Below are 16,157 nucleotides of genomic sequence, written 5' to 3' on the forward strand. Positions count from 1 at the left end.
TAGATACATGCTGTCCTGTGTAGTGTTGCCTAGCTTCTACTTTATGAACGTCAAAATCTAAATCTAAATTATTCATTCTTCTTTTCTTTTTCTCCACCTTAGCCCACTAGGTGGGGTCGGCACAGCTAATTTTTCTCTTCCATTCTCTTCTATCAGCCGTCATCTCAACACTCACTCCTCTCTCTCTCATATCGTCATTCACACACTCCATTCATTGTCGTCAAAAAAATATGTTATTACATATATATTTAGCATTCTCGTTGAATGTCAAAATGAAATGGAACATTCACTCTATCACTTGTTTTAACAAGAACCACAGTCTCGCGAAGACCCTACAAAACAAGCTCAGAGGTGCTTTTTTGTTTTACACTCATACACGTATTTAGCTTTTTAAAATCGAACATAAAAATAGTCAGAACAGTATTCTAAATGTATTTTTTTGCCTTCTTTCATCTTCTCTCTACATATCTCTATCAAGCAAACGTTGACTTGTTACAGCCCTTTTTGCAAAGACATTCCTTAAATTTTTGAACAAATTAAATGTTTGCTAGGATTTTTAAGGCGCAAAAAAACCTGCGAAAAAAGTTACTTATTCATATATTTTGGGACGCCAGTATTATAAGCCTACGACTAGGAATAGTTAGTTTAACACTGAAAATTTTATCATTGACTAGCTGACCCGGAAGACTTCATAGTGCCTCAATCGATAAATAAAAGACCTAACATTTTGTATAAAATAAACTTAAAACAAACAATAGGAATCCGTTCAACGGGGGACACATCAAAGGAAAAACAAAATTGTTATTTTTATTTAATCCCGACCATTTTCATATTTATCTTAATATTTTTTCATTTTCATATTTTTAAGCCTTCACTGGACCTCCACAAATGATTTAAGATCAAAATTAGCCAAATCGGTCCAGCCGTTCCCGAGTTTTAGCGAGACTAACATGACTAACGAACATGATTCATTTTTATATATTATATAGATGTGCTTGTGACTAAACAGTAAGACTTTTGTTTGTTATATTAGTTGTTATTTTAGTATGCGCGTTGACAGTAATTGCACTAATTGAAGACCTAGAAAATTTAATATCAAACTCAAATCATAAACCTAAACCTAGTTCTCAAACTATTTCAATTAGAAACTTTTGAGAATGTACACACCCAGACACACATCATAATAACATAATGCTTCTGTATTCCTCTACTACAATCTCTTGGAATAGTTAGACGTATGTATATGTATTATAAGTTTTTTTAATTTTTTTGAGTAGTTTTCAAATTTATTTTATAGTTGTTCAAACATATTTAGGAAAATACAAGAATTGGAATAATCGGCCGGCCATTGATAGAGCTGTCGTATCGAAATCATTATAGAGACGATTACATACTTATCAATGAATCAGCCATTTACTTAAGTAGTCAAAAACAATGTAGGTACGTTCAAATCCGTAGTACTAAATCGATATTGTATTATTATTATATTCATCTGTAAAAATAACCTCCAAAAAAGGAAAGATATCCTTTATTTACCAGAGGAAGCATATTTTAAATAACATTGCTTTAACCGATTGCGGGTAAAAATAAAGATTCGAAATTGGCAAACAGAAAGTAATTAGAAACGAGACGTCATTTTACGTGTAATAATAAAAACGACTAAATGGGATTTTAATACCGAATAAACTAAATTAAAAGTCTTTGATATTTAAAGTAATTAAGAAAAGTTTCGTAGTAGGTAGATACAGTCGATTATTTCGTTCGAAACTTCTGAAGTACTCAAGAACAGTTATTTTAATAATACTAGTTAATTATAATCGATATAGTATTTCGATTATTTCAATTGTATGTATGTAATCGTAATACGAAACGAGTCGATTCGGTGCGCGTAATTTCACCCATTACGTATATTATTCACAAATTTATAATTTGCGTGTCAAGTCGTTAAAATACACACGAATATAATTCTTATGTCATTGACACAGAGCTTATTGTTATATAGGAAACGTGAACGTTTTTAGGTGTACATGATACACCTAATCACTCGAAAACTTTAATTAAGAATAATGAAGCGTGGAATGCCCGAATAGCGGACCGCGGTACAATTATTAGCTATGTCGAATTTTTCACTTTTTTTTTAAATCTTTCCGGGGTATCTGATTGAAATTGTGAGGAATTGATTCATTTTAATTATTTATTTACACGTTTTATAGTGTATTAATTAAATTCTATTTTTAATTAATGAACGAGCAACCCTAGTCTCATTTCTGATGATAAAAGTGTAAGGAAATGTAACTTTATGTTAAAAAGTCGCCAAGTATAAAAAAAAAAATTATTGCTTAGATGGGTGGACGAACTCACAGCCCACCTGATATTAAGTGGTTACGGGAGCCCACAGACATCCACAACGTAAATGCCGCCACCCACCTTGAGATATGAGTTCTAAGATCTCAGTATAGTTACAACGGCTTCCCCACCCTTCAAACCGAAACGCATTACTGCTTCACGGCAGAAAATAGGCGAGGTGGTGGTACCTACTCGTGCGGACTCACAAGAGCTCCTACCACCAGTAAGTGTGTAAGTGTTTACTAGTAAATAGTTTTACGTGCGATTTATTATACGATGTTGTTCCTTCATCAAATATTTTTCTTGAATTGTGTTGAGAGAGAAAGAGAGAGGGAGAGAATAGACTTTATTGCACACTGAAACACAATGTACATTTAAAAAAAACAGTCAAAAAGCAGATACCTTTGTACAATAGGCGGTCTTATTGCTAAAAGCGATTTCTTCCAGACAACCGGCAATTACGCAAATTATAATTTTGCGGGTTTGATTTTTATTAGAAAAATTTTTACTTGCTTGCGGGATTCGAACATCGTTGCATCGCTAGATACGAATACACCGGACGTCTTATCTTTTAGGCCTCTTCGATTTCACTATACGATTTACTTTAAAATAAATCATTAGTATAATAAACGTTTGGATTTAGTCGAATGCTAAGTAAATTCGTTAAACTGAATTCTCGAAACTAGTTGGAAAATCAAAGCCAATATTTCAGTTATAATTGAACAAAATACACAGGAGATTAAATTACAAACCTTGGTTAATTACGTTTCGTGAAATCGTTGTCCTTAAAATTATTATATCTTTACCAAAAAAAGATAAAAGATCATATTTATTTGTATCACATTCATAAGTCCATTACTGATGGCGATCAGAAAATATATCCTAAATTTAGCTATACAAGGTAGCATTTTGTACACAGCTTCAATAAACCTTGTGTCACTATAGTTATTTTATTAATAGGCATAGAAAAATCTCTAGGTCTAACATCACGAAACATGAGGTCTATCTTAAGTATCAATCGTATAGAATTCTTTGTTGTATCTGAAAGTTGTTTATGACCTCATGGAGGTGCGTATCAAACATGGTATAGAAAAAAATATTGAAAAAGGATTCCGACTTTGAGTCGATACTCGATGGGGACCTATGTGCTTAGTGAGAGTTTTTTAACGTTCTCGATAGCGTAAAAGTTAACTCAAATTTGTATGTAGTTGGAACAAACGTAGCGGCAAACGTAGACAAACGTAAGCACACTGGACCCTCCAAGGTAAAGTATCTTTACGATAAGGTCGCCAACACTTTACAACAACAACTTTGAAGCTGATACCAAAACTTACGAATCATTTTATAGTTGTGACACTCGTAGCGGGTGACTTATCCAATAATTTACTGGTGGTAGGACCTCTTGTGAGTCCGCACGGGTAGGTACCACCACCCTGCCTATTTCTGCCGTGAAGCAGTAATGCGTTTCGGTTTCAAGAGTGGGGCAGCCGTTGTAATTATACTGAGACCTTAGAACTTATATCTCAAGGTGGGTGGCGCATTTACGTTGTAGATGTCTATGGGCTCCAGTAAGCACATGTGGACATTTAAAAATTTCAAATTATTCCAAAGGCGAATGTATTGAGCATCAAAACGATATTAGCTTACGTGCGAAACATCACAATGCATATATGAGTCGTCTATTATCAAAGGTGGCAATCTGTGCATTTGGACAAAAAAATGTTATTGATATGTCAATACAGATTGATTTGAATATAATCGTCTCCTTCAAAGAATACGGTTCAAAACCTGCATTAAATAAAGGTTAATAGTTAACCTGTTATTTATCTAAGACGTCGTTTAGAAGAGTTTTGTGACTGCCAATGGAATACAAAGTCAATGATTCGTTTTTCTGATTTACCAATAATTGTCCAAAAGTCACATTGCCGGCTTTGATAATAGTCGACTCATATGTAATTAACTTTGTTTATACTGCTGTTCTGGTAGAATGGAAAGTGTCTTCAATATACCTATGTCAAACATAAACAAGTCTAAACTAATTGAAGGAGAAACAGGCGAGAAAGTGAATAACCAATGTTCCTAGTTAACTTATTTAACGTGTAAAATGTTTAATTGAAATTTATAAACGTTAGAACGCTGCGATATTAATTGTCGCGAATGTTCTAGAATTTTCTTTGAATTTATAAAGCTTAGAATTTTTACAAGAAATTTTCATAATTTTAAAGTCTGGTTTTTTATTGCGCAATTGCGAGGACAATTCCGCGGCCACCCTGTAAAAATGTTTACCGGAACCCATAGCCTCAACAACATAAATTCCACCAACCACCCTAAGACTGATGAGTTCTAAGTCTCCGTTTTTATAGCAAAACGGCTGTGCCACCCTTCAAATCAGACTGTAGTAGTACTTCATTCACGGCAGAAATAGCCAGGATGGTGGTACCTACCCATGGGGGCTCATAAGATGCCCTACTACCAATAAAAACCTGTTATGGGAAGGAAGGAATGGAGCACTGAGTAATAAAATGAAACTTGGGAACATGTATAAATTTGACTAGACTAGCAGTGGTGGATCTTGTGAGCTCACACGAATAAGTACTACCATTTTGCCTATATTTACTTGAAATCACTTCATCGATCAGATTGGGAGCGTGGGGCAGTCGTTTTTTTTATTGCTTAAATGGTTGGACGAGCCACAGCCCACCTGGTGTTAAGTTGTTACTGGAGCCCATAGACATCTACAACGTAAATGCGCCACCCATCATTTGATAGTACTATTGAGAATGGGACCTCATGTATTTCAAAGTGGGTTATATATATTATGACGCTTTAAAACCAAGGGTGCAAAGTGGCTTTAAAATAATCGTTCCTAGGAACCAAGATATCGTAGATATAAAACCAATTTCATTCATCGGGTCATCAGCACTATAATAATTTAAGAGCGTTTATAGACACGTAATTTTAATTAAATTTTGAGCAGCAATTTACTTTTACACGCTAGTTAGCGAAAAGGATCGCTAACCGGTTGTTTAGCGATTGTAAACTTGATTTGTGTGTCGAATTTTTCAGCGCATTTTCGGAAATAACCCAAAAGATTCTAAGTTCAACTACCTAAGTAAACGTTTTTGTGATTATTAAAGTCAATTTGTTAATTTTTATCGCATTTTTATTTCAAGATACGTGTGTTTTATTGTTATATGGGCTTGGAATCCACTTGTGATTTGCAAGTGTTGAGTCCTTCGATAGAGTTTCACATGTAAGACTTTTTTTTTGTAATAAAATTTAATTCTCTGTTGTTAGGTACTATATTTCTGTTGTTATGCAACACAATTGAGATACTTACGATGTCTCAAGATGGATTACGGCATTGTAAGGCCGGTGAGGTCTGCACCCAATTAAAATAAAATCTAACATTTTTTTTTATTTAGGTCCGAACGACAGGAGTATTAATCTCGTTCTGTGAAAAAAATGTGTTCATAGTATTATTCTGTTTTCAACGTTTTTTTTATTCGTTTTACATTTTTGGAACCCGCAAATTGTCGTCCGTTTCGTGTTAATATTTAAATGTTTAAGAAAGAGATGGCCCAAAGGAAGTTTGTTGGTCGAAAGGATTTCTTCCGTAAAACTGCATTACATGTAATCTATCAGTAAAGTTTACTTTTAATAAAACTGAAATCAGTGGACAATAAGAAATTAACATAAATGTTTTTTTTTTCGATCAGCTTAGAATGAATTTATAATATTACTAATTCATATAACACATTGAAGCTATTACTTTTCGGGAGTTCGTGAAATGATAAAGAGATGGCAGCACATGTATCTTACGAAGCGATTGGAATAATTACAATGTAAAATAATTACAGTCAAACCTGGATTACCGAGGACTTAAGGAACCGAAATGTCTTTTTAACTTATTGAGGTTTTTCACTTATAGAGGATTAAGACGCTTAAAACGTCGGGACCTGGAAATTACTTTAACTGGTAGGTCTTAATGTACTTTATTAGTTTTTAATCTTATGAAGTTTGCCTTTAAAAGGATTTTATCAAGAAATTAACTCTCGAACATTCATTCTCGATTGAGGAAGCTTTATCTATAGTGCAGTGTTTTGCGTTATATACAAGCGCAGCGTCTAGGGCAGTGTTTAGGGGCGCCAGCTTCGGTACTTTCAATAAATAAGTTTCATTTGTGTCTATTTCATTTTGACCTCCGTTTACTAGAGGGCGCTACGGTAATTATTGCACACGAGCGCTACCTACGTGAGCATCGTCTTTGACTCTCGTCTTCTGATCTAATCGACAAGGTTCGATATATGTTTATTATTCAGCCCTGCATCAATCCAGTGCTAATTTATCTACCAAATTAATTTAAGTAACATTATATTTTTACTTTTCTGGTTGACATATGGCACATTTCGGTAAGTCTTGAGTTTAGGCATTTAATATGTTATGTTGCTTTCGGACATTTACTCGTGGTAGCGCGCATTATGATCCGGCACCACCATCCTGCCTATATTTAAGGCAAAGCAAGGTTGCGTTCTGGTTTAAAGTGTGGGGCAATTGGCTTACAATACGACCTGGAAGACGAATTACGCTATAAGCTACGTAAAAAAAAAGAAATAATAAGAACTCATGTAGATCGCCACCGCTTGAGAAGCACAAGCTTTTTTTCCCTATCTATGCTAAAAGCCTTGAGAAGCTATTTCAGCCCTAGCGTGTAGGTGAGCTCTCGAGGCTCAAATCGGAGGTGTTGCTAGCACTGGCCTTAGCAAGAGCAGTGCTTCGCAGAATCTACCACCGGATCGGAAACGCGACCCACTGAGAAGATGCGGCGAGAAACTCAGTGAGCTGTATCTATGGGTTAATTTACTCGTCGAACGACGTGACGGGTTCGGCGAGGACGGTGACCGGTGCTTGAGGTACCTAAAGGCACCGTTAATGGATCGGGAGGATCCGAAATGATGTGAGCACAAGCTACCAATACGACAAGGTGCAGAATTTTTTTCTCAACCAAATACACTACTAGATGATGACTGAGCTTTGCTCGGTTTTTTTTTTGATAACGCCATCTTGGTTAGTTGCCCTCAATTAAGACAAACAGTATTATTATTCGCCAATAGATGTCGGGAAGAGTTGATTATTGAAAACACGAATAAAAAAACATTTTCTGAAAATAAATCGTAGCTAGATCGATGTATCGCCCCCGAAATCCCCTGTATACTAAATTTTATTAAAATCGTTGGAGCCGTTTCGGAGATTCAGATTATATATATATATATATAACTAGTCAGGTCATAAGTATTGTCACACACTAAAAACTTTTCTTTTAGAATGCTGGCCACAAAAAAGTTTATTGAATTCGAATTTCGAATTGTTCATGAAAATAAAAATGTATACTTTTAGAATTTTACTCATTTTTAAATATGGAGTGGACGCTTAAAGAAGACCGTGTTGCAGTTATTGCGTTGCATCGTTGCGGTTACGCGCCAATTCAAATTTTTAACATACTCGTTTTATGATTAGATTCGTTTATCGTACCATCAAACGATACAATGAAGACTCTAGTGTAGATGACAGGTCAAGAAGTGGTCGCCCTCGGTCTGTTAGGACTCCAGCAGTGATAAAAGCATTGAAGGCGCGAATTCAAAGAAATCCCAAACGTAAGCAGAAACTGTTGGCCCTTCAGATGGGGTTAAGCAGAACCACGGTGAAAAGGGTGTTAAATCAAGACTTAGGGCTTCGGGCATATCGAAGAAAAACAGGACATCGTTTGAATGCTCGTCTAATGGACCTGAGACTGAAGAGATGTCGCGCTTTGTTGAAGCGGTACGCAGGAAAAAAATATGGGGAAATTCTTTTTTCGGATGAAAAATTTTTTACCGTAGAAGAGAGCTACAACAAACAAAATGATAAGGTGTACGCACACAGTAGTGAAGAAGCGAGCAACCGTATTCCGCGTGTCCAACGAGGTCATTTTCCATCCTCGCTCATGGTATGGTTGGGAGTTTCTTATTGTGGCTTAACAGAAGTACATTTTTGTGAGAAAGGTGTAAAAACGAATGCAGTTGTGTATCAAAATACAGTCCTGATGAACCTTGTGGAACCTGTTTCTCATACCATGTTCAATAACAGGCACTGGGTATTCCAACAAGATTCGGCGCCAACTCATAGAGCGAAGAGCACACAAGACTGGCTGGCGGCGCGTGAAATCGATTTCATCCGGCACGAAGACTGGCCCTCCTCCAGTCCAGATTTGAATCCGTTAGATTACAAGATATGGCAACACTTGGAGGAAAAGGCGTGCTCAAAGCCTCATCCCAATTTGGAGTCACTCAAGACATCCTTGATTAAGGCAGCCGCCGATATTGACATGGACCTCATTCGTGCTGCGATAGACGACTGGCCGCGCAGATTGAAGGCCTGTATTCAAAATCACGGAGGTCATTTTGAATAAACTTTAGTGTCATAAGAATCTATGTTTTGTTAAGTTCATTTTGGTATATGAATGGTTACATAATGAATAAATTTGTTTCAATTATTTTACATTAAACATGTGACAGAATTTATGACCTGACTAGGTATATATTATATACAAGAATTGCTCGTTTAAAGGTATAAGATTCACACATCAAGATGTTTTCAAGAGTAGATATTTTAAATTTCTTATTTCACAAAGTGTGCGCGTGTAAACGAAGTAGGTACCTCGCTTTAACTCTTTGTTTTCGTTATCGATTGCTCTCGATTAAATCGACGTAGTTAATTATTTGTAATTGATTTTAATTAGTTAATTAATTAATTTAGTTCGGTCGAGTCGTTGGATGGTTTCTTTGAAGTAATCGTCCGGTTTCCTTTGTTTCGTTGCGTTCGTATTTTATTGGTTTTTATATTGACAAAAGTGTTATACTTTTTACGAACCAGTTAAGAGAAGCAAGTTACGCGTACTATTACTATTACTTTACTGGTGGTAGGACTTCTTGTGAGTCCGCACGGGTAGGTACCACCGCCCCGCCTATTTCTGCCGTGAAGCAATGATGTGTTTCGGTTTGAAGGGTGGGGCAGCCGTTGTAACTATACTGAGGTCTTAGAACTTATATCTCAAGGTAGGTGGCGCATTTACATTGTATTACTAATAAAAATCTTACGTTACGGACGTTTTTCCCGGTACCCCTCCGTCCCATAAGGAACTTCGTTTCAAAAATCGGATCGTATCGCTGAATGTAAAACGTACCGTCGTGTTGGTGCCCGGAGCCCTACTTCTATTGATTACTATTTAATTCGTTGTCGGTGGATACAATTACTAAATTACACAGTTCCTCTCCTACTTTATACGTTACGATAAACGCCTATTAATTTATCGAAGTTGTTATTGCTTTTGTTTATTTTAAATGTTGCCCAAAAAAAAACTCTTACTTTATTTTGTATAAAAAACTAAAGCAATACAAAATCTTATTGGAGTTTTCTATTTCATATTTATTATGTTTAATAAAAAAAAATTGCTTATGTGGGTGGACGAGCTCACGGTTCACCTGGTGTTAAGTGGTTACCGGAGCCCGTAGACCTACAACATAAATGCAACCCACCTTAAGACAAGACCTCAGTTTTCGCAGTATAACGACTGTCCCACCCTTCAAACCGAAACGCATTACTGCTTCACGGCAGAAATAGGCAGGGCGGTGGTACCCACCCGCGTGGCCTCACAAGAGGTCCTACCACCATTAACAAGCTTTGTCACCCATAATCTAAATTAATTATCCAATCAGTTCGAGGGTACGATACTATTGCCTTTTTATCAAACACAAGTATTACAACTGCAGAATTGAAAGACTCGAATACATTCTTACATAAATTAATGTTTAGACGCTAATGTGTATACTCGTAATGTGATTATATAAACGACGTTGTCACATGAATTTAAAAGAGAGATACATATTTTACCTAATAATTTTTCTTTCATGAGTAACCACCTCCTCGCTTCGGTTTCCTCAATGCTGAAAGTCGTGACCTCCTCGCAACAAGAGTTTAATGTGGATCACTCTACGCCATTTGTTCCTATCTGCCGCCGAGTGTAGAGCATCTGTAGACTGTGGTGTTGAGAACAATGCGGATCTGGTCAGTCCAACGTATCGGGCCTCTACCTCGTGGTCTTTTTCCGTCCACTTGACCATTGACCATTAGCTTCTCGAAGTTGCCGTCATGATTTCTGGCAATGTTGCCAAAGTATTCCAGAGCTCTATGTAGGCTGATGGTTGAATGCCTCCTCTTTATTTGGAGTTCTGAGAGGATTGACACGTTGATGCGACGTGCTATCCAGGGAATAATGAATCCCCTTTTTTTTCTTTTTTCCTACCTATGCTGATATACTTGAGAGGCTATTTCAGCTTCACCCTAACGTGTAGGTGAGCTCACGAGACTCAAACCGGGAGAGTTTCTAACACTGGCCCTAGCAAGAGCAGTGCTTCGCAGTATCTATCACCGGATCGGAAACGCGACCCACTGAGAAGATCCGGCGAGAAACTCAGTCGGCTATGTCTATGGGTTAATTCCCTCGTCGAGCCCTTCGTCACAAGCGGCGGGTTCGACAAGGCCGGTCACCGGTGCTTGTGGTACCTAAAAGCACCGTTAATGGATCGACAAGAGATTCCCTAGCATATTTCGTCAGTATTAAGATAAAAAATTTGTATTAATTCCTAGAACTATCATATAAACTGCAACATGCAGCATTTTACTGTCTATGCCAAGTATAATTCACCTGATTTATTAACGCCGCGATTCGAATAACTTATTGTCCAGACGTTTTATAAATAGACTTGTACATGTGAAAGAGTTACAAAAGTAAATTCAGTTCTAAAATCGCGGAATTTCATCTAAAAATCGCAACATCCGACAGCACGAAAAGGGGCCAATAAAAATAGCCTTTGTCTTAAATAAATTGCGATCGTCTGCTGCTTGGGCGGATAGCTAAATTAGTTTCAATTAACTTGTGTTTATTATCTTAGTCTACGTTCGGTTCAATAGATTGCTTTTATTTGATATTTAAATATATAAGCTTATTAACTACTATCCGTACTTGCCCGCTTCGTTGGGCATTTAAAATTAACATTATTATTTAATTTTATTGTCATTAATAATAGAGAGTCCAACACTCATATAAATATTAACCTATCCATTAAGAACATGTATTTTCTACATGGATACCAAGTTTCAAGTCAATCGGATGCATGGTTCAGTAGTTATAACGGAACATCTGTAAAAAACACTGTAAATTTATATATTAGTATAGAAGATTTATATATTAGTATAGATTAAACAAACAATCGTTTCTTGTGTAAGCGTTCGCTGTTATTTGATTTTCTTTTATGACTGGTGCTTTGAGAAAATAAGTTGTAGTTTATATTTGGATAAACACTGGGGATGGTAAGTAAACTATTATCTTATCTAATCTGGTGCAAACAGTCGCGTTTGCTTGGCTACAATTAATAATTTTTCACGAGAAAGTACCTAATATTTTCGCACGCAAACCCCACATTACAAATACCAGCGAATGAGAAACAAAAGACGTATTTCTTGGAGAGCAATTTTTAAAAACTGCACTATTTATCATTCCAATACGAAAAGTAATTAATTATTACTTGCATAGCTTATTGAACATACACGAACAGTGTTACAAAGAGCAATTTAGCTTCATCTTATACCTTTAAACGAGCAATTCTTGTATATATAAGTATATAATATATAATCTGAATCTCGGAAACGGCACCAACGATTTTCATAAAACTTAGTATACAGGGGATTTCGGGGGCGATTACGATTTATTTGGAGAAAATGTTGTTTTATTCGTATTTTCAATAATCAACTTTATCGATAATCTAGGTACTTTATGACTCTTCCCGACATCTATTGGCGAATAATAATACTATTTTAATTGAGAGCAATTAGCTGCTTTAAAGACACAATAACACTAAAGCTACTTCAGCAGATGGCGTTGTTAAGCAACCCGACACAATTCATCAAAAAAGAAAAAATACTGAGCGAAGTTTGGTCATCATCTAGTAATTATCAAGAACATTTTTTGAATTGATTTCTATTGGAACAGAGTTAAAAAAATACTTTACAATTTTACTTAGTTTTAAAATTTATGTAGCACAGGGTTCGATGACCTGTCGATGAATCCCAAATTTACAAGATATTGTCAGATAAACAATTTTTAGTTTTATTTTTCTACATATATGTCAAACCGAATGGAATAACAGTTACAGTAATTAGAGTATATTTCAAAATTTGTTTCTGTATGTTTTACGTCTAGATTAACGTCTTCAAAATACTTTTATCCATAGACCTATCTTCTATCCCACTCTTAAAGTGTTACCATATATCATTTAAATACAACAAGTCAACATGATAGTGACATTTCATAAATAAACACATTTCTCGATGTTTCAATGCAATCATAAACATATATAAAGTACATATTTAATCCATAAACATGTTTTTCGTTTCAACACTCTAAATAATTTATGAACAACGAACTTCATTTCTACGTCATACATAAGATTAAATGCTCCGTTGAATATGTAATTACACTAAGAAAAAAAAAACAAACAAACTTTTTTGAAACCCACAAAATTAACTTTACAATGTTTTTGATAAGATCAGTGCCCGCGCACCTATGTCGAACTCGCAAGCCTACTTTACGTTAATCAACTTTGGACAGTGTTCGGAACGCACTCGCAACTTCTAAACACAGTGCATTGTCGTCTCTCTAACTCTTTATAGCATTAGGCGGAATAACTCCGGTGTCCCACCGTTAGACTTCGACATAGCTAATGGAACGCCTATGCTTAGAACGAGAAACTTTTATGGATAAGTCGAATCTAGTTACGAGTTCAGTTGAAAATAGACTTTAAGTTCGCGTTGACTCTGCTTTTGTTGTGTTTAAATAGCTAATTAGTTCACTTGCCGACGTTTTGCGAGCTGTTGATTTTAGAGAGTAATTTGTTGCCAGATGTTCTTTGCTTATTTTTAATTTGGACGTTTTAAGCCAAACGTAACAAAGCTAATTAGAACCGTTTTTTTTTGGCGGACACTCAGAGTAGGTCATTAATGGGAAATTAAAGAATGCCTACGTACGGATGAGGTTTGTTATTTTTTATCTATCAACAGTGCCATCTATCGAACATTGTAATATGTACTTCTTACATAATAGGTTGGGGAAAAAAGTCTTTTCACATTATAGTATGTATGAACTAGTAATAAAATCTCTTTGGCTATACTATTAAATTTGTATCTGGCTGGTTTTGGTATCATTAAAAGTTTAAATTTTAAAGAAGATAATTCCAAATTCAAATTAGGAAAATGTATGATTTTTATTTGTTTCTCATACTGTCAAGATGAGTGAATCTAATGAAGAAATACAATACATTTTAAAATTTTACTACAAAAAATTTTAAAATGCAATGCAAGCCAGTTATCTAATAAAATGGTACCTAAATACTTTAGTTAAACGTAAATAAACTATATTAAAGAAAAGTTGTGAATTTTCTTAAAAAAATGCGAAGAAACTTTTTCCCCAATCAAATTATAATTCATGGATCGTATTGAATATAACAGTTCAAATATTTTTGTGTAAATATAATATTAATAATAATAAAATCGAACTTACTTGGTGAGTCTGCCAACAGATCGGCGTCGTCGTGCGATGGCGACTTCACCGAGCCCGGCGATAGTTTGACGGGTGCGTGCGGCGACGGAATCGGCCCGGTTCCGCTGCCGGCGCTGCTAGTCGCGCCGCTCGCGTTGTGGGACGTCGTGATCGTGATCTCGCCATTCGACGCAGCAAGCCTGCACGCGTAAAACAAAAAAAAACATGTAGAGCTTAGAGAGTCTACGTTTGGACGCGTTATGTTTTTAAAAGTAGTAGTAGTTGTTTACTGGTGGTAGGATCTCTTGAGAGTCCGCACGGGTAGGTACCACTGCCCTGCCCGTTTCTGCTGTGAAACAGTAATGCGTTTCGGTTTGAAGAGTGAGGCAGCCGTTGTAACTATACTGAGACCTTAGAACTTATATCTCAATGTGGGTGGTGCGTTTACGTTGTAGATATCTATAGGCTCCAGTGGGTGTTTAGTGTGAATTTAAAGAATTAGTAGGCATAGTATTTATAAATTATTATAAAAAAAAAATCCCCACCTATTCGCTGGTAGCCTATGAGGCTATTCCAGCTACGCCCTGACGATAGCTGAGCTCACGGGCTCAACCTGAGAGAATTTTCTAACACTAGCCCTAGCAAAAGAAGCGCTACGCAGAATCTACCAACGGATCAAAATCGCGATCCATTGAGAAGATCCGGCGAGAAACTCAGTAGGCAGAAAGCATTCTTGAAAGTCCTGAAAACACGCTAGCAACAACACTCGTTAAATAGTACGCGTAAAATGAAATAACAATATAAAATTTTCTCACTTAAGGACATCGCAGAAGGTACTAAGGGACGTAATAGGGAACGCTTGACTATATAAAAAAAAAACATTCACCCTATTATGTTAAGACACTTAATATTCCGGCTCGTACACCACGCCGAGTAAGTTTCTCGGAACAATGCTTGGCGGAGTGCGTACGTCGCGGTAAGTGCGCGCGGTGCGTTGTAGAAATGAGGCGCACGCTTCATTAACTGCGATGCTGCATTAACTGTAATTGCCGACTAATTAGGGCCTCATCCGTTGCAGCGTGCACACGTTGTAAGAGCACAAGTGTTGAACTGTCGACACGAGTTACGCCGTGTTTTTATTGTTACGAACATTTTATATTTTAAAAGATCTTACTTACTCACAGTGTGAGTTCTGGCTCAATACACTGATTTGAAAAGCCTTTTGGGTTCAATGCGTCCCGCTTTTTTTATTGCTCTTGTGGGTGGACGAGCTCACAGCCCACCTGGTGTTAAGTGGCTACTGGAGCCCATAGACATCCACAACGTAAATGCGCCACCCATCTTGAGATATAAGTTCAAAGGTCTCAAGTACCTATAGTTACAACGGCTGCCCCACCATTCCAACCGAAACGCATATATACATATACATATTATATAGTAGTTTATTAATTGTTATTAATGCACAACACTTCATCGATAGTATTGTCTTGTTTAAAGAATACTCAAATGACTAAAAGATCTTACGTTACGGACGTTTTTTCCCGGTTACGGTACCCCTCCGCATCGTCCCATAAGCAACTTCGTTCCAAAAATCATTACAAATCTTAGATCTTCTTTCGCTAGTCATAGTAGCTTACGTTTTGAAATACGCATTTCGGTATCGCGACCCACTGAGAAGATCCGGCGAGAAATTCAGTGGACTGTGTCTGTTGGTTAGCTTTCACGTCGAACCCTTCGTCGTATTCGCTAGGTTCCACGGTGACCGGTGCTTGGAATGATTTTCAATGCATTATCTGTTTCTTATACATCTAAATGTACCTATATAGTCAAGATTTGCGTCTCACTAGCTAAACGTTTTCTTGAATTCACCACGGAAATCTTTCGTTGGTATATCATTTAACAATTTTAATTTCAAGGCTGTTGACTTTACATATAATGCGAATTGATCTCCCGACTATTTGGGGACCGTAAAAGCCAATTAGGAAGAGAAGTATTCTATGACTGCGTTACTAAATCTTTAACTGCATTTTTAATTACTTTTAATATTATAATGTTTACGTCATTTCGATAATAATCAAAGAACATTTAAAATTACCTCTTATTTTATTGTTACGCAGTCATTTAGCGAACCATAATACCTCACACACGTAAATAAACTTAAGAGAACCATACACATACA

The 16,157-nt window shown here is 36.4% G+C and overlaps 1 protein-coding gene across 8 annotated transcripts in view; it reads right to left on the reverse strand.

Annotated features, from left to right (window-relative positions):
• LOC101737716 (POU domain, class 6, transcription factor 2) overlaps window positions 1-16,157 on the reverse strand; it is a 204,219-nt gene that overhangs the window by 15,745 nt on the left and 172,317 nt on the right. For all 8 annotated transcript variants that reach the window (XM_038012279.2, XM_038012283.2, XM_038012280.2 and 5 more), the window contains one exon: window positions 14,000-14,178. In XM_038012279.2, the coding sequence (XP_037868207.1) occupies window positions 14,000-14,178 (179 nt within the window). The remainder of the gene's footprint in view (window positions 1-13,999; window positions 14,179-16,157) is intronic.

Source organism: Bombyx mori, chromosome 8, assembly GCF_030269925.1.
Source record: "Bombyx mori chromosome 8, ASM3026992v2".
Taxonomy (NCBI): Eukaryota; Metazoa; Arthropoda; class Insecta; order Lepidoptera; family Bombycidae; genus Bombyx; species Bombyx mori.